Source organism: Pavona decussata, unplaced genomic scaffold (genome assembly GCF_977016875.1).
Source record: "Pavona decussata unplaced genomic scaffold, jaPavDecu1.1 SCAFFOLD_468, whole genome shotgun sequence".
NCBI classification, from domain to species: Eukaryota; Metazoa; Cnidaria; class Anthozoa; order Scleractinia; family Agariciidae; genus Pavona; species Pavona decussata.
Window position 1 is genome coordinate 473,477 of NW_028145806.1, and position 22,146 is coordinate 495,622.

A 22,146-nucleotide genomic window follows, 5' to 3' on the forward strand; every position below is an offset into this window, starting at 1 on the left:
TCTTTAGAATTTTCTTCCATTGGCTAAAGTATCGTACCTGAAATTGAGTTGTCGAAATACCTATTGGCTGCGAGTCGTATATTTGACAAAATAATGTCAGTAAAGTTTTTGAGTTCGACCTGCAACTTGATGCTGGAGTCAAAAGCTGCAATAAACACCATGTTATTTAATTAAAGAAGATCTGATCAACTTAATGTAAAAAGATCCTGCAAGCAAGCAGGGTATCTTTCTCTCAGCCATAGAACTACACTCCTCAAAAGCCCCATTTACACATTTTATATTTGATTGTCTCTCTCTTCTATATTGCTACTTTATAACCATTTTATTAACCCTATTAAGTGGGTCTTAGTTTAATTACTTCCATGCATTAGTCAAGACGGCACATGTTTTTTTATTACACGGATTTATATTGACAAAATCACCTTCATGATTTGAAAAAAAGCTTTTTCCTATAAATCGACCAATTGCAATTTTAGCTAATTTTGCACGATCTTTGTGAATTTTTAATCCCCTTACACAAGCCTTATATATGACCACACCAACGACGTCGCATTATTTTTAATGTTTTCCCACCGTTACTTTTTCAACAACAAGACATAGAATTGTACTGTAACAATAACAACATTCAAAAAAGTCGCCAAGAAGAAATGTTGAATTGTGATCGTACGAAGCTAAACGCCTGAAAAATAATATTTTCACTATGCTAAACAATTTCGATGATCGATCGCAATTGGTAGTACCAAGTACTTCAGCAACTTGAAATGACAAGATATTGTACGAAAAACGTGCAGGTTTGAACTATTTCGTTCAGAGAAAATAAGTTCAAAGTTTGAGGAACTCGATTTAACTTTTTGAAATAAAAGAAGAAACAATACCGGCACATTATTATTTTGTCATACTAAATTTAAAATCATTAAATTTTAATATCTTACTTCTCATTGAAATCCGTTATTTTTTTAATACAGCAGTATCAAATAAATTTGAACGCTGTTTTTAGCTGTATTAAGAAATTCGGAACTTGGAATAGAATACTACGTAACTTTTGTGAAAAAAAATCTTTTGATTGATGCTAATCAGCGGATCCACAAGTTTAATGAGTAGGACTTGGACGGGGCATTACTTGTTTCAGCGTTATATCCAAAGTCATATTCAGTTGCACCTGAGCCGATTTCAATAAAAGAAGCAGCACCAGTTTCTGTTATTCCAATCCCGTGATCAGCACGTGCACACTCATTTCCTCCTCCACCAATCATCATCACTGCTCCATCACCAGTACCCCAGTCACACCAGAAGCCGATCTTGTTGCTGCTTTGGATGCGTCCACTGCACCCAGCATATTGAAACCCATCCGTTGACGAGTACTGGCCGCCATATTGAACGATGCAATTGCCCAGGCACCGATTACTGGACTAAACCGTACCGTTTCTAAAGTCACCATAACCTGTTATTTTTGATCGGAAAGTTTGTCCACCTAAACAGTTGCCTGTTGTCTGCAACAATGGCGTGTGACTCGAGTCATCACTGCGAGTGATCTTTAAGTCTCTACCGCGGACCAACCAAAAGGCTGGAGAGATCATGTCAGCGTTGATTGACGGATCAGTTGTCGTTCCCATGGCAACTTGTTGATCATACCACCACTGCCCATCATCTCGCATCCACGTTTTGCCATCATTGTTGGAGAATCTGGCGATAAGAGTCCATCCCTCGCCACCTTGAGTCATGTGACAGTAGGCCTGGTTAAGAGAGATGGAAAATATTTACAAAATAACACAGTTCCTTACTTTGTCAAGGGTTTGCAAGGCCTGTAACTAAATGAATTTCGTTTTGAGAAAATCGAATGTACTTTGAGGCACTCCAAGAATTTCATGTAACAAAGGCATCTGTGTGGAAACTTTCCATTTGTAGAAAAAAAAATCGTTATGGCCGCCAACGGTAGATGCAAAGCACTCATCAGTGCACTAAAGCGGCAAAAGCAGATCATTAAACTCGGGATTTTATTATATTAAGATGTCTTTAAAAACAACGGCCTAAGCTAGCTAAATCCGATTTCAGTCGTTCGAAGTGATAAGGAATACTTTAATGTTGTCTTTATGTAATTTTTGTGATGTATCGTAATTTCTTTTTGTTGTAAACTATTAAAATAGTGCATAGTTCGTAAAACAGTCAGCCCCGGCCTGGAGTAAAAACACTCTCCCGTAAGCAAAACAGACAAACAATTCATCTGTTTCTTAGCGTACAAGTTGACCAGATTGTTATATAAATGTAAGTTTCATTTATGAGCAAACTAACAACAATTAAACCAGATTTTAGGCATCAGTAATCTTGATTCACCTGCACTGTCAATAAAAATACAGGTCAATAACAATAGGAAACCGTGGGTCCAAAGAAGGAACTTGCAGAGTTATTTCTTCCACTGAATTTCCTCTCATCAAAAGGGCGCTGTTTTTATTGTTCGGTTATCTTTTGTTGGAAGGACCCGTAGCGGGATTAGAGTACTTGGTCTCGCCCATGAAAGATTTCAGTTTTTCAACCAAACAAATCCGATCAAGGTTTTAGCTTTTGACACAAATAATCTCTTGCTGTTTCTTGTAAGAAACGAAAGCTCATCTTTAGGAATTTCCTTTGGAGATGTAGCATTTGATTTCCAAGTATTTTTGCACAAACAATCCTACTTAAAATGTCAAACTCCAAAGAACCTGAAAGAAGTCGTTGTTGTCGCGGCCCAAAATGGAGAAACCAACAAAATGTAGAAATAGAGTGCTCAGCCAATCAGGAGCAAGTATTTTCGCCGCTCGACCAATCAGGAGTGAGCAATTTTGCCCTCCTCGAAAGGAAAATTTAGAAAAAATGCCCTCTGTTTCGACCAATCAGCATTCAGTAATTTTGCCCTCTATGTTATAAAATTAAGGACGGTGCCTACTATTGTTACTGCGCATAAGTTCTGCGCATCTCGAGATACTCGGGTTTCCTATGGGTAGTGCTCACTAATACGGGGATATTTTTGCGCGGTTTAAAACTATGCGGAGAAAGCAGAACTGAGCAAGTGCTCTTGGTATCCAAAAAGAAAATTTGGGGTAACCATGCATTTTTCAGAGATAATTAAGCTTTTATTTAGGAAAAACTGCCATACATTGCTTTGTATTTTGGCGCTTTTTGGAAATATTGTTGCTTAATTATCTCTGAAAAATGCGTGGTTACCCCCAATTTTTTTTTTGGATTTCAATAGCCCTTGCTAAGATCTGCTTTTCCTGCATAGTCATAAACCGCACAAAAATACTTCTGTATTAGTAGGCACCGTCCTTAATTCATCCACTTGCGTCATATCGGTGGTTCGAAGCTTGGATAGTACTATCCAGCCGCTATCCTACCACACCATGGTAGGTTGTATAAATTTGTATCCACCGGGTAAAGTGTTGGAAACCAGACTGATAGTTGTTCAAACAATCAGCCAGTTAGCTGAGCATATAAATTCAAAAAAAAAAGTGCCTGGAAATATCTGCGTATGCTAAAAGAACTACAGCATAAAGAAAATCTCAAACAAATGCCTAATCAATTTTAATTTACTACTGGCATTTTGTGATCTCCGAGAAACATGCTTTGTGCGGATTGGCATGGTCTAGTCAAGTCTAGGGAAAGATGGGAAAGATTTCTTGGTGAATAGTAAGCATCAGGGCCTCGTACTTTCCTTCGAAGTTTTAAATTAATCATTTAATACAAGTTATCGATCTCTTGACAAATCTCCTCCATTATCATGCATTGCTCGCTGAACATGCACACAAGCTAGGCCGCCTTAAACGTTTGAAATATTTGGTTTTAAATAATATTTTACTGGGGCCAGAAAAAAAAAATTTAGTGACTTTTTCCCACTTCTTGCAAAGCACTGACAAGAATCTTCGTGGCTTTAATAAGATTGTCCTAGATAGTAACTACAGTAGATTTACGTTATAACTAGTTTACATGTGGCTTACCTCAATTCGTTGGGAGTTTATTTCTAGTTCATGTCGTCCGCTGGCTGAACGTTTTGAAAAATAAGAAGCTTGGCAGGATTCTAGAAATAAAAGCGAATACAATATTCAGCCTTTAGCCAAAGTGCCAGCGCTGACATTGAATATTCATAACCTTTTTTAATATCAAAAGAACCACCAATAAACTTGATTTTTCCTGAAACTTATCTTTTAACAATTCTGTATATTAATTATTGACTAAGTGATTTGTTGTTTCCATGGCAACAAAATTTTGCATTTTTACACCTTTTTACTCTCATTTATTGGTTTTGGAAAATTTTGAACCAATTTGGACAACTTTCTGCGTTTTTGGGGATATCAAGAAATCCAAAATGGGAGATCCAAGATGGCGGTAGTAAAAAAACAAATGACATGACTGGCACGTGACATAACGTCAACAGTCTACTTTGAGGACCTCAAATAAAAAAAAAGTTTGAGTCATTCCATATACCCTCCAAGGTCTCATCACCGTCGCCTCAGTGGCCTTGAAATTATTTTATGTCCCACATAAATTTTGTTTATTTGTCGTCGACGTACAGTGTTAAAAAATATAGGAACACCTACTCTGATGCCACAACTGTGCAATCGTCAAATGGAAAGTACGAATAGAACTTTTAAAATGCTAACTTGTTGTAGTAAGCATATTTGTGCGTTCATTTATCTGACGTTCTTGAAAAAGAACAGGGACCGTGTAATCAGTTACATAGCCGATCGTCACCGACGACGGCTTTGTAACCACGGAAGGAAATTTGTTCAGTTTTTACAATATTGCTGTTCTTTCGTATTTTGACATTAAAACTAGGTATGCTTTCTTTTGACTGTTATCATTGCCGATTCTAGCCAAATCGTCGAAAACTTATTTTGTTTCATAGAAAAATAAATACGTATCTTCCAAGGTAGGCCGGGCAATGTTCTCTATGTTTTAATTAATTTGTTTGAGGCATAAACACATTGCAAAATTTCTAGACTCGAATAAGCCTTTTTTTGCTTCAATTTTCGGCTTTTTTCCCTTTTGTCTCGCTTTCTTTGCAGTTTTGTTGGCCTTTCAGCGACCATTGTTAAACAACTTTTCACGCATTTTTGTTATATTGACAAGTACTGGAATCATTGGACGTACCTTAGGCCCGGTTCAGACGCCATACTTCACATGAGTCGAATCGAATTCGAATTTTGAGCGACCCAAATTATAATCCCAGCTGAATTGATTCAGACGCGAAATTAATTCAGCCGAAATTAATACATTGAAGCATATTATGAGTGAAGGAAATTGCGGATTTGTGATAATTTTTGTATTTAATTCGGCCCATGTGAAGTATGGCGTCTGGATCAAAGCCGGTCCACAGCCGTTATTCCCGGCTGAGATAGGCGGGAAAAATTGCTGAGCCGATCCAAATTAGATTTGCCGTCCTGAATTGATTACGACGCCATACTTCACATGAACTAAATTCGTTGAATTCGTTTCGGCTTATGTGAAGTACGGCGTCTAAACCGGGCCATATTAAAACTGGCATTCTTGATTTATACTCCTCACCCATGACTTTTTTAACCAGAACAGTAACGAAACAAAATCTCAACCAACCCACCATCCCTCCGCCCTGCATGCATCTCGCATACACAGGACCCACTGTTCTACACACCTGATCTTCCTCTTGAGTTAATTCCGAGGGCTACAATAGCCGTAACTGAACCCAGTTTATTCCTCGCTGTACATGCATATGTCCCAGTGTCCACAGTAGAGAAGCCTTGAATAGTTAATACACCATTATTGACACTACTGCGTCCTTTTGGTAGAGCAACAAGAGCACGCGTCCACGTGATCACAGACGGTGGGTAGCTAAAGGCTTCACAAGTGATTGATGCCACTGCTCCTTGATCGATTTCAAGAAAACGTTTCGGTACTTTAGTCAGCCTGGGGCCACCTATTAAGGATTTTTTTACAAGAAAGAAAAATAAATACCCATCATAAACGTAAATTTTTGCGATTTTTTGCGATTACTTGGAAACATCAGATAGTGTTGAGAATACGCGTTCTTGCATCCTCGGTTGTTTTAGAAACACGTGGCAGTGACTGAATCATGACACTAGTTCCCGCTACAATCCCCAAATTAATTATAGCCTGACTTAACACCGACTCAGTTCTGTTATAACAATGTGTCCAATTCTCGTCATTCACAAACGGCTGAAAGTTCTTCTCAAGAAGAAATCAAACATTTTCCAACAAACATTATGGCTTTTACAAATTCCTCCGTTATTCGAATAACCCGCGGAACGAATACAATCATTTACCAATCATTATGCGAAATCGCGCAGAATATCGCCTGATACTTGGCCGCCGAGGCCGTGGGCCGAATTGCTAAAATTAAAAAAAACTACTGAATTAAGATGGCGGGACCTCCATTTCGTCGTTGTATCGAAATTACCCAGAATGCAACTCGGACGGCAAAGGGGAAATCACGGGCTTTGAAAAGTGGCTCGAATCAAATGGCTGATGTTCGAACAGCTGTACGCGTGAGAGGCAAAATTGGAGATAAATGCTTAGTCATGCGACTAAGGTTTGCTGTCATGAAGGAATTTTGGTTTTTAAACGAGATTTTGAATTAAAAAATTGGAAGCAAAGATGTGTGTTTTTCAGCTTTGTCGATGCCGCAGAAAACGGGCATTTTTGGTTTTGCTTGAAAATAAATGTTGATATGGAACGGCAAACGGAAGACAAACTCAGTTTATTTGCTCTTAAAGCCTAAAACACTTACTAATTAACACTATTAGTAGACCATAATAACCAGATTTCTGGATTTGAGAACGTGGCCAATCTTGAAAGTGGTAGCCTCTAAAACGGCGACATTAGTCGCCTTTAGCGGTAAAAGGGTTAAAGAGCTAAAACTCAAAGGGAATTTGTTCGTTTGCCTTCAAATTTGGACAGTAGCTAGTTTAACATAATTATAAACAACAAAAACGTGTCTCCGATTTTTTTCTTTCGAAATATCTTTTCTCCGAGAGTGATTTTTGTACGATCACTCCGCATTTTTTTTTTATCCTATTACAAAAATGTGCTGTAACTTTTCACTGCGATTGAATATGGCAAAACGCAGACACGCTTTTTTAGCGTTTTGGGTCCGGAAACTGAGGAGCAAATTAAATTAGCAAAAAATAAAATTCGCTTTGACTTGTAGCTTTCAAAAGGTGATTCGGACGCTCGCATTTAGGGGTCGTAAAAACTTCGACAATTAACTTTATTTCAAAACTATTTGCATAGTTTGATAGCCAGCTCTATACGCTTTAATTTTATATAAGGGTTCAGGTATCTACGGTTTAAACCGGACGCGCTACATCGCTTAGACGCGAGACACCTCTAAAGGTATAGGGTAACCTTAATCCAAGTATTTCCCCGCCCGGCCGCCCTTTCTCCAGCTTAATTAATATGTAATTTTTTTTTTACTCGTTATTTGTATTTTGACGGGCCAGCAATCCTGGTAAAAATTGTACAATGTGTCTACCAGTATAGCCTCTCACAAACGCCACATCAAGTATGCGTTTCACAAACTTTAACGCTTTAATACCGGCCAGGAAAGTGCAATATTTTCCAACCTGTTTTATAGTTTCGATTTGATTCTTGGAGTGCATTGTACCTTCATGATGGTTATGCATTTTCAATTTTAAGGACGGCGCCTACTTTTGCTACTGCGCATACGATCTGCGCATCTCGAGATACCCGGGTTTCCTATGGGTGGTGCCTGCTAATACAGGAATATTTTTGCGCGGTTTAAAACTATGCGGAGAAAATAGAACTTAGCAAATGCTTTTGGTACCTAGAAAGAAAATTGGGGGTAACCATACATTTTTCAGAGATAACTAGGCTTCAATTTTGGAAAAAAATCCCATACATTGCTTTATATTTTGGCGCTTTTTAGAGATATTATTTCTAAATTATCTCTGAAAAAAGCGTGGCTACACCCAATTTTCGTTTTGGATTCCAATAGCCCTTGCTAAGATCTGCTTTTCCCGCATAGCCATAAACCGCACAAAAATACCTCGGTATTAGTAGGCACCGTCCTTAATGTAAAGTTCTACCACTAGTAAATGTCCACCATTTGACTGTTATGTACTCATAAATAAGATAGAACTCCAAGGGGAGGTTATGCTTCGTTGGAATTAGCTCACAGTGGGCCATGCATTACATTTACCGCAGTTTGTGCAGACGGCATCAGTCAATCTATAACTACACAAGCATGAACAAGAGTTTGTCTGACTCCGAATGTCCACCATTATGGCGGAAATAAAGCTAAGCGCATGCGTACTCTGTTTTCGTGTGCACAGAAACAAATTGGCTGCGAGGGTCTGGCAGAAAGCCGATAGGAGCTTCAGACCACGACCCATATCAAGGACGGTGCCTACTAATACAAAGGCATTTTTGCGCAGTTTATTACTATGCGGGAAAAGCAGATCTTAGCAAGGGCTATTGGAATCCAAAAACAAAATTGGGGGTAACCGAGCATTTTTGAGAGCTAATTAAGACAATTATTCTAAAGAGGGCTAAAATACAAAGCAATGTATGGCATTTTTTTTTTTATCAAATTGAAGCTTCATTTTCTCTGAAAAATGTATGGCTACCGTCAATTTTCTTTTTGCATACCAAGTGCACTTGCTAAGTTGTGCTTTCTCCGCATAGTTTTAAACCGCACATAAATATCCCTGTATTAGTAGGCACCATCCATAGGAAACTCAAGTATCTCGAGATGCGCAGAAAGTATGCGTAGTAACAAAAGTAGGCACCGTCCTTAAATCTACGTTGCTGTTGTTTTAAAGTGAAATGATGTTCTGTACATTTTTCTCGTTTTATGAGGGATGGAGAATATTATTTCAAATTAACCTAAGACAAAAATGGACACCCAGCCAACTCGGCTGTACCCGTGTCGTTCGTTATGAGTTCATATACGACTGGAATACTGAACCAAATAACAAACTCTGTGTTCAAAATCGATTGCTTTGAAATATAATACTCAAGCATTTTAATTGAATCAACGAAAACGTACTAACAGTTAAAAAAAGTTAAAGGAATTATGAATGGTCTTTCAAATTAACCTTCTTACAAATGAATACACAGGCAACTCCTGAAAAACTAAAAACTAACTATTCTTTGCAAACGAGCTCTCGATTTTGTGTTTATAACGTATTGAAGAGAATCATGTCATTACGGGGTCATCAGTTTTCTTATACATTTTAGAATACAAGTAACATAAGTTAAAAGTTGAAAAGCGACCGGAATACGTTTGAAAGAGCTCATATTAGAACATAAACACACCATGAACAATTACGAGAAAAAGTACGTGGAAATCGAGAAAATTTGGAGCCGACCTACCTTCAACGATAAGCTTGGCGACTGCCTCATCTCGTCCTAGCAAATTCACAGCAGTGCACAAGTAATCCCTGGAATCGTTAACAGAAGAGTAGATAACTTCAATCCTGCCACTGTTTTCGTCACTAACCACGTGACCTTTTATGAGTGAACCATTGACTTTACTCCAGGACACTGTTGGTCTTGGGTTGCCGCTGGCCGAGCAATAAAACGTAGCCGTCTGGTTTTCAGTCACTGTTTGAGTTTTGGGAGAAATGATCGCCTTTGGAAGGGAAATATATTCGCCAGGATCTCCCTTCAGTCCTGTGAATCCTCTGGGACCAGCCTCGCCTGTCAAGACAAGAACCGTCTTAAGCTCACATATCGAGCTTTATTTCATGATGATCCCGCTAAGATTAAGGGCAAGGCGACGAACGCGACAAGATATTGGTGGGAAAAATTAACTTGCCTTCAACGAGTGGCGCGACTTTCACTGAACATTAAATGATCACAATGGACTCGCCTCGACTAGATCCTTGCATTATACCGGCTCCACTCATGCATTATATTAATGCATACGATTACTGGTCAACTGCCTTTTATTTAACTTCTAGGTAGGTTTGGCTTAGTATGGCAATAAAGATTAAAAAGAGATGATAGAAATTAGATAGCTTGGAAAGATAAGCGGTTCTGTTGCTCCTCTTGGTACTACTATAAACTTGTTATTTCTTATCCTATTTATTGAAATGTCGCTCTAGAATTAGCCCCCCATGAGCGTATGTAGTTAAAAGAAATGAAGGAATTTAATAGACGAAAGTAATTTGTTCTAACATTCGGATACAATAATGAACTTGGCTATTTCAAACTTGCACCTGAAAAAATAAATTCCGGTAAACTGGTTCTTTAAATAAACGTATTGGATTTGCAATTGTAATTACAGTGATAAATATCCTCCTATACATTCTGTTTTTTGCCTTGCAAAATCAGAAACTCAGTCGAGTGCAAGAAACAGCATTAAATCATCGGATTATGCATTTTGGGGAAAAATGAAGTGAACAAAAATATAGCAGACTTTAAGAAAAAAGAAATCAAGCCAAGTGAATCACAGGCGGCCCAAGCTAAAGCTGTGAGCGATGATCATCTTACGTAATAGCGGCCACGGCGCAAATATAAGAGTTTGTATGGGAATATTTACGATCGGGTTTAGGAGGTACAGATACTGGAAAGTTCTTAATAAAAAAACGACATACCTTGCTTTTAAAGTGTATTGCCTATTGTCTTTTTTCTATTTTGTGCTCAGTGATTTGAGGCCATTTTAGCTAGTGTCACTTAGGAAATGATAACTCGCAAAACAGCACAACGAAGAAGAAGCAAGGTATGTCATTTTTATTAAGAAGCTTCCAGTATTTGTACCTCCTAAACCCGATCGTAAATATTCCCGTACAAACTCTTATATTTGCACCGTGACCGCTATTACGGAAGATGATCATCACTCACAGCTTGACCTTGGGCCGCCTGTAAGTGAATTTAATAGTAGCACGTACGATTTTTGAATGGGCCTTGTGCTAGAAAAACAAACCGTAAGAATTCAAATTGAATACCTTTTCCGCCTTTATCTCCTTTTATTCCTTGAATTCCCATAATGCCTTGCTTGCCATGTCTACCAGGAGGGCCCATGATGCCTTGTGATCCCTTCTTCCCCTTGTCACCTTGCGGTCCGCGTCTTCCTCTGGGACCTCTACTTCCTTTCTTACCGGGGGGACCTGGGACGCAGACTTTCCCTGAAGGCTGATACAAAGATCCTGGATCGAGACTGCTTATGCGTTTGGCAATTTCACGGCGTACGTCATCTATGGTCAGTGAACTGTTGCTTGATAAGACCAGGCTGCGGCGAAACTTTGTGTTTTCAAGTTTCCTCTTGAAATTTTCAGTTGAAAAACAAAACAAATCAAAACAGGAAATGAAAACAAGAAAGCTCTCAGTTTTAGCTTCCTCTGGAAGACAATTAGAAGTTCATTGGACATTACTCCCGTTCCGATTCCTGCCCCGCTTTTTGCCCCGGAAAGTTAAAGGACCAAGCAACTTTCTGTCGTGAAATAGATGTAGGATATTGCTAAAAAAGACTTCGATATTTGACTTTTAAGCACATTTAATATGAAGAATGATCGAAATGATCAAGTTTGTCAGAAACCAAACCCTCACTTACCCGGATAAACTTTAAAACACATTCTTTTTTCTATGGCTTGGCCCTCATCTAAAATGGTGTTTGCGACCACCGAAAACGGATGCTTTTGAGATACTCCTCAGAATAAAAATAATTTGAAAACGCCAGCAAGGTGTTCGGTGTGGGAGGCGAAAATGGAACATAAAAACACAGACGCCACAACAGTAATGAGCGCATGCTCCGCCATTTATTAAGCGTTTTTACGGGCAAGGGGCTGTTTTAGGATGGACGGAAAAAAGCCATACGCCCAAAACAAAAGTGTGAACGAATAACGTTTTCGGGGAGAAAACGAAGAGAAAACAAGCCCGTCTTGCAAGAAATCCGCCCTGGTTCGCGGACAAGGATCGAAAAATTCTGCCCGTTCCCGGATGCTTTTGAGATACTCCCCAGAATAAAAATAATTTGAAATTGCCGGCAAGGTGTTCAGTGTGGGAGGCGAAAATGGAACATTATTTTTCCACCCACTCGCGTACTGGGGAAAAAAAATAAAAAATCTTATCAAATTGTTTACTCAATTTTGAAATATGGAGAATTGCGACAGCAATTATGACCTTTGCACCCGCCACAGTAATCAATCGTGACTTGTGCGTCATTTTGTTATGTTTTTAGTACCCAGGATAACCTGTTTAAAAACAGGATATCTCTCTCTTTGTCTCGCTGAATTCCACGAAATGCAGTCAAAGATAACCCTTTAAAATTCCAAGATGAATTTTTTATTTAATTTATTATATTTTATAATCATTTTCAGTCTGTAGGATTTCAATTGTACTCCTACGTGCGCATGTGCGTCTAGGGAAGCTACTCCCCTGTTTGAGCGAGCACCTATTCGGCAGTAAAGACAGTTAACTATTTCCCCATGAAACGTAACTTGGTCTTTGCCTTCAACCCGTGGGCTGATCGTTTTTGACTGGAAACGTGTATAGTGTCAAACATTTGTCAATTCATGATTTTGATTGACGTTTGAATAAATGCATGCATCTTATGTTGCTGTACGTGATCGCATTCTGGTGATAACCGTCGCATAACAGGAATCTTAAAATCAGTGTCATTCTGGCAGCGAAATCGTTGAAGTTGCTAAATACTCGCTCGTCTGTATAAGAAAACCAAAATCTTCAGTATTTCATAAGGAAAGAGATAACGAAATGAATTCTGTTAGTTGGGAATGACCCCATCATGAAAATGCTTTATACATACACAAAACATATTCAAAATGCTCGCAGGCTAATTAAACACTTGCACTGCAGACTGATCCTCTAGTAACAGAGATCACTTCTATGAAATAATTGCCCCAACAGCTGTCTTGGAGATCCCTGATATAGTGCAATTAATAATAGTAATCATGTGCAAATGAAATGACAGAAACTCTATCCGCAGATGGTTTATGCGAAATGGCCTTATGCAAAACGTGTCTTTTCCTATCCCGACTTGAACCAGCTAAAAAAAAACAAACAAAAAAAAAAAAACAAAACAAAAACAAAACAAAAAAATAGCCGATAGAGTAAACAAAGACCTTTTTCCGCACCTCAAAGCTTTTAAGGAGATGTTGGCCTTTTATTGTTCTTAATTTTTGTATCTGTTACTTCTTGGGATTCCCACTGGAGGGTTTCCAACAGCAAGGGCTACTTTCCCTTAGCACGCAGAAATCGGGAGTACATGAGAAAACGTCCGAAACCTATTTGAGCTTCGGAATATTCGAGGTTTGACTTACGGGATCTTGCTTTTTTCAGTGATGTTATTAAATACAGTACGTCGATTAAATTCTAAGCTTTACGCAGTGGTACATACCAGACCATGATAGTGATAACGTGCCACATGCCTACCTTGTATGGATTTCATGTCTTTGTCCTGATTTGTTGTTTGTTGTGTTATGATGCTGATATGGGCTTCAACTTTAGAAATTCGTATTCCGTTCATCGCTGTTTTGCTGTTTATCGCTTCCATCCTCAAAAACAACGCCACAATCAACAACAGGGACATAAGGGAAACGACTAAAGAACCTTTTTGAGCAAAATCGCCACATTTTGCAGAAGATTTGTTTTGTTCTTGGGATTCCATTTTTGTTCTCGACAATTTGAGGTCTGTGTGAACTTTCCTCTTCTCGGTTGTCCTCAGTGTATTCGGTTTCGGTTTCTGTCCTCTGAGACATGCAGAGACAGACTTGTAAAACAATACTTGTATGAATTGTTTTGTCTGTCATCATATCTCTTTATCTTATAAATGACATCAATCAAGCTGGGTTAATTTGCCATTTTTAAGCCCTGTAATAAATTACAGTTGATATGATATATCCTTCTTGATCTTGTCATTAACTGATCAAAGTTCTTTGATATGTCCATTAATATATTTTACCTTTGATCTAGTGAGATATTTGTCACGTACCAAAAACAAGTTAGTTGTTTTAACCAAAGAAGAAGAAGAAGAAGAAGAAGGAGGAGAAGAAGAAGAAGAAGAAGAAGAAGAAGAAGAAGAAGAAGAAGAAGAAGAAGAAGAAGAAGAAGAAGAAGAAGAAGAAGAAGAAGAAGAAGAAGAAGAAGAAGAAGAAGAAGAAGAAGGAGAAGGAGAAGAAGAAGAAGAAGAAGAAGAAGAAGAAGAAGAAGAAGAAGAAGAAGAAGAAGAAGAAGAAGAAGAAGAAGAAGAAGAAGAAGAAGAAGAAGAAGAAGAAGAAGAAGAAGAAGAAGAAGAAGAAGAAGAAGAAAAAAAACAAGAAAAACAACAACAACAACGAAACATGAGCCTATGGGAAGAAGGTGGTTGTCTTCTCCCGAATAATCGGACAATTGAATCGAGTTGTCTTCTTGGCAATTTGAGCCTGAAAAGTTCTTAAGATGCTCTTAAGTTATCTTTTTTAGTATTTCGATAAATCTATGCGGACGTGACCAAGACACCTATAATTTGGGTTAATTGGATAATACAGACTATTTTTTTTTCATGTATTATTTTATCGGTATTTATACTGTTCGTTAAAAAAAAAAACGTTTGGTTGGAATAAAAATGTTCTTAACTGACTGTGACGACTGGTTTTACCACTGTGACGACGGGTTTTTTCTTTGACAACGGATTTTTCCTTGCTCGAGCGCACAGGAGAGACAAATTGAAGTTCGACGGCGACTTGACAATAACGGGGGGAATTAGCTTGAGAGCACTCGCTCGCTAGCAAGACAGAGCTCGTCACAACTCTTAAGGCTGGTTTCCATATGATCGCAGATCGCAATAAGGTCTGCGATCATATGGAAACCAGCCTTTAGGGACAGGGATCTAGCCAACTGGAACTCGACGAACAGCAGAGAATAGACAATCTTCTTCAATCCAGCATAGGTTTATTCAGCACTGCGTCTCTAACCTCGATGTAAACAGGACGTTATCTTGAATGTAACCACGATGTAAACGATTTACAATTGTAAGCCTTGTGCTTATATACTTACTGATTACAAAAGGTTAAAGTACTTTCTTTTGTTTAAGACGCTTGCATGTTGTAATCGCACAAGGGTACAACAGACAAAGTCAATTACGAATATATTATTTTCACGTGCGCTTAATTGTTGAGAGTTCCTTATAAGGAGAGTACTTTTCCGGACTATATCTGTAACAAAGGAAACTGAACTTTGATTGCGGAAACTAAGCATACATCAAAAGAATTGCTGACTCGTAAGATTATAGCACAAAGGTTAAGGACTCGCGTGATCGAGCAAAGTACATGAGCCACGTACAACGCACCCTTACACGTGTACAAACCACCTGTTGAACCAGAATAAATTAAAATAAGAACTCTTTGTTTGAAAACCCTATGCTGGTTTGTAATGAAAGCGAACGATTATAAGGGAAAATTACAGACGATAAAGAGCTAAATATGAAGTAGCAAAAGCGAAAACAAGTACAAATATCGAGCGATGACACACAAATCACTACGGTTGTTAATACAACCGAGAATGTTCACTTCTTGTGTCCAGATGCTGAGTTGATTAAATATTCCTTTCAAAATCTCAAAGCTATTGTTATTAACTGATTATGTATTCTATTCCAAATGAAAAGCTATTGAAATGCGCTTGCTAAGCGTATTAAAGTTGACTCTCAGCCTGGGTAATTTTCTCAGTATGTTCTTAAATTTTAGTTAATCTCAGCTTCAACGTTCTTATAAAAAAGTTTCTTATAAAAAAAAAGAAGAAGAGTATTTTAGTCAGTGGTAAAATATAACTGCCATGTGAAACGCCGTATTCAGAGGCAAACAAAAGATTTTCTCTGGAAGAATCAATCAGACTTAATTCTTCCATTCGAAGCCTTTGGAGAGATAAATATTGAGAGCTGTTATTTAACAATTATTCCATGAGCGCGCGTTGGATATGAGATGGTAAATAGCCAACGAGGCGCGAAGCGCCGAGTTGGCTATAACTAATCTCATATCCAACAAGCGCAAATGGAATAATTGTTTTATTAAATTCTCCGCGCGTTTAGACATTGCTGTTGAAGTTTACTGAATTTTTATATTTTAAGAAAAAATTTCTGTCAAATTAAAACGACCGGATATCGAGGCAACCTTCGACCAAAGCGCGCGAAACCTAATGATCACATGACACGCGCAGCTCTTTGCAAACGGAGTTGAATGAAAAATCGACAGCGAAGAAAATCGGACACAGTCGGACACCTAAAATTCAAGAAACGTTTAAATGTACGAATTATAACCTTTCTGAGACTAGCATTCAAGTGGTTTTGGAGTTCAAGCTCACCAAGAAGCGTAATAGTTGTGCACATTTGAGCAAATGTTCTGCTGTGTGGTGCCGAGCGAAGGAAGAGATCAGGGCAAGGTCGGCTTTTTTCATGCTGAACTGAATTCCTCGCGGACGATTTAAAACACTTCAGGCATGTCCAAGTGTACGAGGTACAACCTCACTGAGACAAGCATTCAGTGCAAGTTTTTAAACTTCAAGCTTATTTGAGAAGCGTAAGAGCTGTGCACATTAGTGCAAATGTTTTGCTGAGTGGTGCCGAGCGACGGAAACGAACATTATGGCCGCCGCTCGTACGGATTTCATAGATGAACCATCTCAAGTCCTCGTAAATTCGTCAAAACATAAAGGCAGGCATAAAGCTCTTCCTGAGAAATTTCTTCGATTGGTTTTAACCTCTTACCGCCAGGATTTGCAAGCCATCCTGAAATTTTTGAAGGTAACCGGTTGTTTATATTATTGTTGTTATGTGATCTAAAAATTTGTAAAATCTTGCAATTTTGAAGATTTTGAAGGAAACTTCGGAGATACGTACCATTAAATAGTGTCATATCGAGCTTTGTGGCTTTTATTGTTGTTATATTGAGATGGCATTGTTTGGAATTTCTTTCTCTTCCTTTTTTTTCTACATTTTTCTGAAGAAACTTTTGCTTCCCGCCGAAAAAAGAATTTAGCTTAGCGACACCTGGGGCATTCGTTTTCCATATAAGGTCAAACTACGGTATATGAGCTGATAACCGAGATTTAGTGAACCAATCAGAACGCTAGAAATGCAATATCCGAGGCTGAGAATTTAATAAGTATTATTACACGCACCGGACAATCTGTTCTTTTAGAGCAGCTCCCCCAGCCCCTCCAATAGTCACTCTCAATCCATCTCTGGCCTCCAAAGGAAAGGAGTCAAGGAAGCTACATAACATCGTCATCTTTTTGCGTTTTTCGCAGTGCTTTTTCTTAAAGACATGACTTCGTCATTGTTAGTGGCTTCACATCCTAGTACCCTTTGCTACGAATCATGTACGAGATTCAAAATTATTGGAGAAAAGCCTAGCCTGTGTAGCTACTAGCAGTTTTGCTTCAGGCTGTTGCTTGCGTGGGGTGAAAAGTTTTGGTGGCGGAGCTGCCTCAAAGAACGGCAAAGCCGCGAGAAGAATAGCCTGATTCTCAGACGGTCCAGGTCGTTCGCGGCGATTGTCACGCACTCTCTCCCATCAGACGGGGAAGGGAAAGAGTGCGTGACAATCGCCGCAAACGACCTGGACCGTCTGAGAATCAGGCTACGAGATAGAGAAGAACTCTCAAGGCTTCGTTGCTTTTTCATCGCGCTCGTCTCTCCGACGCCAAACTTTTTGTACCCACGCGAACAAAACTGCCAGCTACGCAGGCTAAGAAAAACCGCACTTCGTCTATTGTAAGTTGAGTGAGCACCTCCGGTAGCTATAAAACTGATGTAAATCATAGAAGTGTTGAATTTAAGAAAAAGTTGTCAAGTTAAACAAATCGCTACGCGCCTTTAATGACCAGAGCCTTCAAAACAACTGATTGATCAGCACTTTGAAGTGATCATTTTATTGATTTCTGTTTCCCCAACAAGACAATCCACATTGACCTTTAGATCGTCTTATTTGTGCTTTATCTTTACTCACTCACCCTGGTATTTACATTTAAATTGCATTTAACGTTAGTTACGGCAAACGTAGGTTCGGAATTCTGAGGGTCTATTTTGTCCTCAGACTGGGCTGCAAGGATATTCAATAGGAAAATGGAGTATCGGAAGAATGATTCCGATTATCAATGGCACAACAAATAATAATAATAATAAAAATAACAATAATAATAATAATAATAATTATTATTATTTTGATTCTTATATTGCGCGCTTTCCATAAAATGATAAAGCGCGCATTACATAAAATAATTAAATACAGAGTCTCTAAATCATACTTATTAAAAATATACCACCAATTTAAAAAATCGTCAAACAAAAAAATCGAAAGCAATGGAGTGACAGCAAAGTATTTCAGCTAGCTTCACTACTCGGGAGTTTCCATTGTTTTGTCTTGAGAACCTGTTCCATAAGATTCCTAACGTCTGCTAATAATAACAGTTATTCGCCGAAGGCGAAGTAAATATTGGTGCATATTCATCAAGGGGAATATTCACCAATATTTACTGAGCCTAAGGCGAGTAATTCTTTTAGCATAATTACTCGGGTGATTAACCGTCCGAAAATTGCTAATTTTGTTTGTTTGTTTGTTTGTTTCAAACTGTCACGCGTCAATGAACAGAGAGGCGCAGTCGATCTGCCGATCACATGCTCAATCGATAAACTGCACAAGCCTCAAGCAGTATGTCAGTATTCTTAACTTCTCTGTTGTTTCATTGAGAAAAAGCACTCCTTTGAATTCTTCAATGAATAAAGGTTGGGTTAATTTCTCCGTTCCGTTTACCAAAGTAGATGGAGATGAACCAGTATGCCGCGTGTTTGCACTTTGTCGAACAATTTCTTGTTGATGGTTTCACTGCACTTTTACAAATTTCCCTTGAAGATAAGCTGTTTCAGATACGAATGAAGTCCTTTATTGGCTTCACTAAACAAGTCCACAGTTGTCACAGATCACATTTTTTTGTTGTTTGGCGGTGAGTTGAGATGGTGGTGGAGAGCCGCTCGAACCGACAACCAACTAGTCTTCTTACAAAAATTGGCATCTTTTCCTCACTGAAACGTAAAACTTAGAAATCTTTTTTCATCTCGTTTACTTCCATTCTTTCAAATTCTGTCTTAAATTCGTTGTGTTGGTGAAACCATTCTGTTAATTAAAGAAAATGTTGTGAATTAAAGAAAATTTTGTGAATGTTGCTTTCATGTTATACTAGTATCGACATCGACAATGTTTTCACTGCAATTTTTTTATGACAGTTAGTAAAACTTTCATATCTTGCTTTCGAAAAGTGTCACCCTGGACTAAAATGTGTCTTAAGTGCCTTTCATCGTATTTACTTCTTCCTCAGAAACATCAACAAATCGCTAAGCGGCCATTTTGAAAATCAGTGCTCTGGCGTTTTAAGTACGTTTACACGCTGTCCGGTTCATTTATTACGTTTCATCAAGGGCAACGCTTTGTCCGGCACATGTTCCTGTTGTTGCGTGCTGTAGGTCTCTGACCTAAGGTTGTGGCCGTGGGTGTGTCCTCTGCTATTGGGTAGAAAAAAGTGATTTTGGTGGTTACTATTTTGTAATTTTTAGATGTATTTAGAGCATAACTGATTCCTCGTCGTTGCGAGGCTTGTGAGCTGGGCAAAACTAAGGGCGTCCGCATAGCCAAGGGATGGATATATAATAAGCAGGGCCCTTTTCTGAACCAATTCAAGCTTGTCAGAAAGGAAGGAAGGAATGTCCTGCCACACCTGTACACCGTACTCTGGTCTTTATTATGGTTAAATACACTTTAAGGATTTTTATTCAATCCTGATGGCCAATATGAAGTATTCAATGGTCGCATTAGAAGGTGAAGTGGTGAAGATCAGGAGAGGAGCAGAAGCAATTAGTTTAGTACATCTAACTCTACTGCTCATGTTCAACATTTTGATTTAGGTGAACCTCAGCTATAACTCAGGATGATCATCCATTGTTTTTACATCAGTTCTTGAGAGCAGGAGAAAAACAATAAGCTTTTTATTCCACATTTTGTTCTTTCATCTTTTACAAACAAGCTTAAAACATTTCTTTCTTTTTTTCTTCTTCTACCTTATCGGGCGGCGAAAGGGATATTCGTAGAAGATGAGGTAGCTTCAATATTTAAAATACAGTGGTATTTTCTTGGTGAGACAAGTTAACCTCTTTCCGATAAGTTTCCAGATCGGTTCAGTTTGAAGGCCCAGTTTTAAAGCTCAAGATAAACTGAGCTCCGGCCAGAGTGGGGCTTTAACAGATTTTGCTAGGACCATTTTTACCCAACTTGAGACCCAAATGGCTCCACGAAGGAGCGAAATCAGCCTTTGAGGCATCACAAGCCTATTAATCAGTGCTTTGATGATGAAAAGTGTCTTTTGAATTTATAGTGTCATGAAGATTAAGCTTAACGCACAAAACGCTTTCACGAGCTCAATACTTCATTAGCATGAAATTACTTGCGAAGGAGAGTTTTTGTCTTGCAACTAGATATTTTTATCAATATGTTATCTTGTGGAGGTCGACTAGCAATAGAGTTATTTCAGTAGAGTTATGACTTAGAGTTAGAGTTAACGACTGCCAAAATGCTGAATTCAAGATTTTGGACGGCCAAAATCTTGAATTCAAGATTTTGGACGGCCAAAATGCTGAATTCAAGATTTTGGACTGCCAAAATGCTGAATTCAAGATTTTGGACGGCCAAAATCCTGAATTCAAGATTTTGGAAGGGAGGCCAAAATCCTGAATTCGAGATTTTGGAAGGCCAAAATGCTGAATTCAAGATTTTGGAAGGCCAAAATCTTGAATTCAGGATTTTGGCAGTACCAGGGTTTTGTACGTCCAAAATCTTGAATTCAGGATTTTGTACGTACAAAATCTTGAATTCAGGATTTTATACGTCCAAAATCTTGAATTCAGGATTTTGGCAGTACAAAATCTTGAATTCAGGATTTTGTACGTACAAAATCTTGAATTCAGGATTTTGTACGTACAAAATCTTGAATTCAGGATTTTGTACGTACAAAATCTTGAATTCAAGATTTTGGCAGTACAAAATCTTGAATTCAGGATTTTGCAACTCTAACTCCACGCTATAACTCTATGAAGATAACTCCAATAGTAGCCGTCCCCTATCTTGTGCTGAATTTCTTTGCAGAAACAATTGAAGTTGTTTTGCGAGATCATCAAGTGGTAACTTGATCAGGTAAATAGAATATGTATTAAGGCAGCAAGTACTGAACCATTCATTTGCATTTCAATAGTTAGATCTTGTTACGGGACATTTTTCGATAAATGTAGATTTCACTCAGTTTAGCAATCTCTGTAATCGTGAAGCAAATCGTAGAAGTGTTTATGATACCTGCTGTTCTTTCGAATATTAAATTATCTTCAGTTTTTAAGTGCGCAAAAATTTATATCTTCAGAATTTTCTTCCATTTTCTAAGCTTTTGTTTGTGAAATTAAGTTGTCGAAATACATATTGGCTACGAGTCGTATATGACAAAGTAATGTTAGTGAAGCTTTTGAGTTCGGCCTGTAACTTGATGCCGGAGGCAAGATCTTTTAAGGGCGATTTAGACGGTACGATTTTCTCTTCCGACCGGTCGCATGCGATTTCTAGAGCGCGCGCTGCTTGCGTCATGTAAAAATCGTACACAACTCTCGCCACTCAACATTGCCTTTACCTACGATTTTCGTAGGATTTTCAAACATGTTTTAAAATCCTACGAGATTTTTTGTGTTGTGTGCATCTGTTGTAAGGATGTTGAAGGTTGATTTACACGACGCGATTCGTGTTGTAGGCATGGCGTAAGCGTGTCGCATGCGACAAATCGTAGGCAAAATCGTACCGTCTAAATCGCCCTTAATAAACACCATAATACTCAATTTTAAAAACAAGAGCTGATCCACTAGATGTAAAAAGATCCTGCAAGCTGGGAATTGAAGCAGGGCACCTTGCTCTCAGCCATAGAGCTACACTTCCCCAAATCCTCATATTACAAGTTATATTCGATTGTCTGTCTCTTCTATATTGTTTTAACCATTTCATTGACGTTACAATAGTTACCTATGGCCATTATTTCAAGACGGCACACCTTTTTCATTACACGTTTGTTTTTTTTTTCTGACAATATAACGTGCATGATTTGAAAAGAAGCTTGTTCTTTTCAACCGACCAATTTTGCACGATC

At 38.4% G+C, this 22,146-nt stretch overlaps 2 protein-coding genes and 2 long non-coding RNA genes across 4 annotated transcripts in view; 1 reads left to right on the top strand and 3 right to left on the bottom strand.

Annotated features, from left to right (window-relative positions):
- LOC146450314 (uncharacterized) overlaps window positions 1–22,146 on the bottom strand; it is a 108,752-nt gene that overhangs the window by 15,985 nt on the left and 70,621 nt on the right. The window lies entirely within an intron of this gene.
- On the bottom strand, window positions 149–13,822 carry LOC146450316 (uncharacterized). Its single transcript, XM_085100457.1, has 6 exons — window positions 13,373–13,822; window positions 10,938–11,253; window positions 9,361–9,687; window positions 5,642–5,923; window positions 3,969–4,048; window positions 149–1,733 (listed from the first exon to the last, which is right to left on the bottom strand). Exons 1-6 carry the CDS (start codon window positions 13,613–13,615, stop codon window positions 1,410–1,412), a joined length of 1,572 nt encoding a protein of 523 aa, XP_084956583.1. The 5' UTR covers window positions 13,616–13,822; the 3' UTR covers window positions 149–1,409.
- Window positions 149–22,138, bottom strand: LOC146450317 (uncharacterized). Its single transcript, XR_014860321.1, has 2 exons — window positions 22,093–22,138; window positions 149–422 (listed from the first exon to the last, which is right to left on the bottom strand). It is a non-coding gene; the product is annotated as an uncharacterized LOC146450317 (long non-coding RNA).
- On the top strand, window positions 2,358–3,629 carry LOC146450318 (uncharacterized). The gene is made up of 2 exons (XR_014860322.1): window positions 2,358–2,894; window positions 3,292–3,629. It is a non-coding gene; the product is annotated as an uncharacterized LOC146450318 (long non-coding RNA).

Bases quoted from the DNA above. Each gene is read 5' to 3' on its own strand.
- LOC146450316 (XM_085100457.1), bottom strand. From the start codon at position 13,615: ATGGAATCCCAAGAACAAAACAAATCTTCTGCAAAATGTGGCGATTTT. The intron at 9,688-10,937 runs GTATTCAATTTG...TTGTCTTGACAG, and splicing joins AGGAGATAAAGGCGGAAAAG to GCGAGGCTGGTCCCAGAGGA. The intron at 5,924-9,360 runs GTAGGTCGGCTC...AATCCTTAATAG, and splicing joins CGCCAAGCTTATCGTTGAAG to GTGGCCCCAGGCTGACTAAA.